Genomic DNA, 1,771 nt, shown 5'->3' on the forward strand with positions numbered 1-1,771 from the left:
CTTGAATTAATAATATTGTTTTATTAATTGAAATATAGAGAAAGAGAAAGTATTAAATAAATTTTTTATTTACAAATTATTTATAAATTATTTATTTACAAATAAATATTTTTTTTTCCAATTCTAATAATAATGTTAAAACTTGAGATGTTACTGAAAGTCTTTTTTTATATTTGTTTTTTTATTTGTTTTTATATTTGTTAAAAACTTCAAACGGAATATATGTTTGCAATGTAAAAAATTAATTTCATATGATTTTTAATACGCTTATGCTTTCTAATTGCTTTTTTTATTCTTCATATTTTTTCTTAATAAATAAGCATGATTATTCTAAAAAAACTTACTTATGACACTTTATATGTATTTAAAATTCCATTTCTTTCATTTAATCCAATACAATTTAATACAATCTAAAATCACCCACTATCACAATACAATACTTCTCAATGTCCATTTGTCTTATCATTAAAACTTTCAAAGTAAGTCAATAATCAAACAAACAATAAATTTCAAAACAAATTTTGTATGGAGATACTGTTCAACTTTATTCTTTATATATGTATCAATTAAGAAAAAAAGATTATTTTTTGAAAATTTTTGTAAATTACAATGCTCGTGCGAAAATGAATTTATAAAGCATTTCTTTTTGCTGCATGTTGTGAAATAGCATGATATTTTTCAGGGATTATCAAATGAGCATAATAATTTTAATTATTTCAAAAGTGCTCTTTTAGCATATTTTTCCGTTTTAAGAACAGACATGATATCTATTAAGGTATCTCATGAAAGTCTATTTTTCTTATTTGTTACATATTTATTTGGATTTAAAGTCACCGAAATTTTGCTGTAACACAAACAAGAGTCTGTTACATCGGCATCTTAATGAACTGGAGCTCAGAACGTAACAATATAGAAACAATTCACAACATGTAAGTCTCTCCTTACTCACTTCCTTCTAATGACATAATCTTTAATCTATCGCATTTGCACATACTACACTATGCTTATTGTTAAACAACACACATGTAAGTTTAGCTTTTATTAGCATTCGAGATACACATATTGAAACATTATAAAACCACGTTTTTGAGAACAGTTTTTTATATTTTTTAATTAAATATTCAAAATCTTTTTACCTGATTTATTTTAAATTTTCCTTTTTTATTTTTATCTATTAAAAGTTATATTTAATTTAATTTCTCTTTTTTTATCATTTTTATCATTTTATTTAATTATCACTAATATTATTTAAATTATTAAATACAAATTTTATATAAAAAAATTATAATTATAATTAAATGAACAATATAAAATTATAATTAACTCTTATCTTTTTATATCTTTTTATATTAAAGAACTGTCTTTCAAATCTCGTGGTATGTTTACTCGATTCATATCATTAACAAAAAATTAAAAAATGCATTGGCATGTATTCTAGCTTGCATTGATGTTGCTTGAGAGAGAAATCCTCTGTTATCACTTTCCTATGCTATTGCTAAGAATTTCGGATTAAACGCATACAAATTAATGATGTAACAAAATATTAAATTAAATTTAATATTTGTAAAAGAAATTTAAACATCCATTATAATTATAATTTTAATTATTAAATGTTTATTAATTTGAAAGATTTTTCATTTTCAGCAATTTAAAATTTTTATAAGAAGTATAATTTTTTCTAATTATTCTAATCTATTTTATACTCGATTACAGATTTAAATTTAAAAAATATTTAATTATAAAATTTTTTACATACAAAATTATATATATA

The 1,771-nt window shown here is 20.4% G+C and overlaps 1 protein-coding gene and 1 long non-coding RNA gene across 7 annotated transcripts in view; one reads left to right on the forward strand and one right to left on the reverse strand.

The window, feature by feature from the left end:
• LOC116185511 overlaps window positions 1-1,771 on the reverse strand; it is a 17,804-nt gene that overhangs the window by 13,996 nt on the left and 2,037 nt on the right. The gene's annotated exons all lie outside the window — the stretch shown is intronic.
• Window positions 1-1,771, forward strand: part of LOC102671308 (formin-like protein) — a 14,796-nt gene that overhangs the window by 12,342 nt on the left and 683 nt on the right. The window contains exon 16 of one of the 6 annotated variants that reach the window (XM_031510026.1): window positions 831-929. The exons of the other annotated variants lie outside the window; for them this stretch is intronic. Coding sequence (XP_031365886.1) covers window positions 831-905 — 75 coding nt within the window. The 3' untranslated portion in view covers window positions 906-929. The remainder of the gene's footprint in view (window positions 1-830; window positions 930-1,771) is intronic. 6 annotated transcript variants of the gene reach the window in all.

Source organism: Apis dorsata, unplaced genomic scaffold (genome assembly GCF_000469605.1).
Source record: "Apis dorsata unplaced genomic scaffold, Apis dorsata 1.3 scaffold_198, whole genome shotgun sequence".
NCBI classification, from domain to species: Eukaryota; Metazoa; Arthropoda; class Insecta; order Hymenoptera; family Apidae; genus Apis; species Apis dorsata.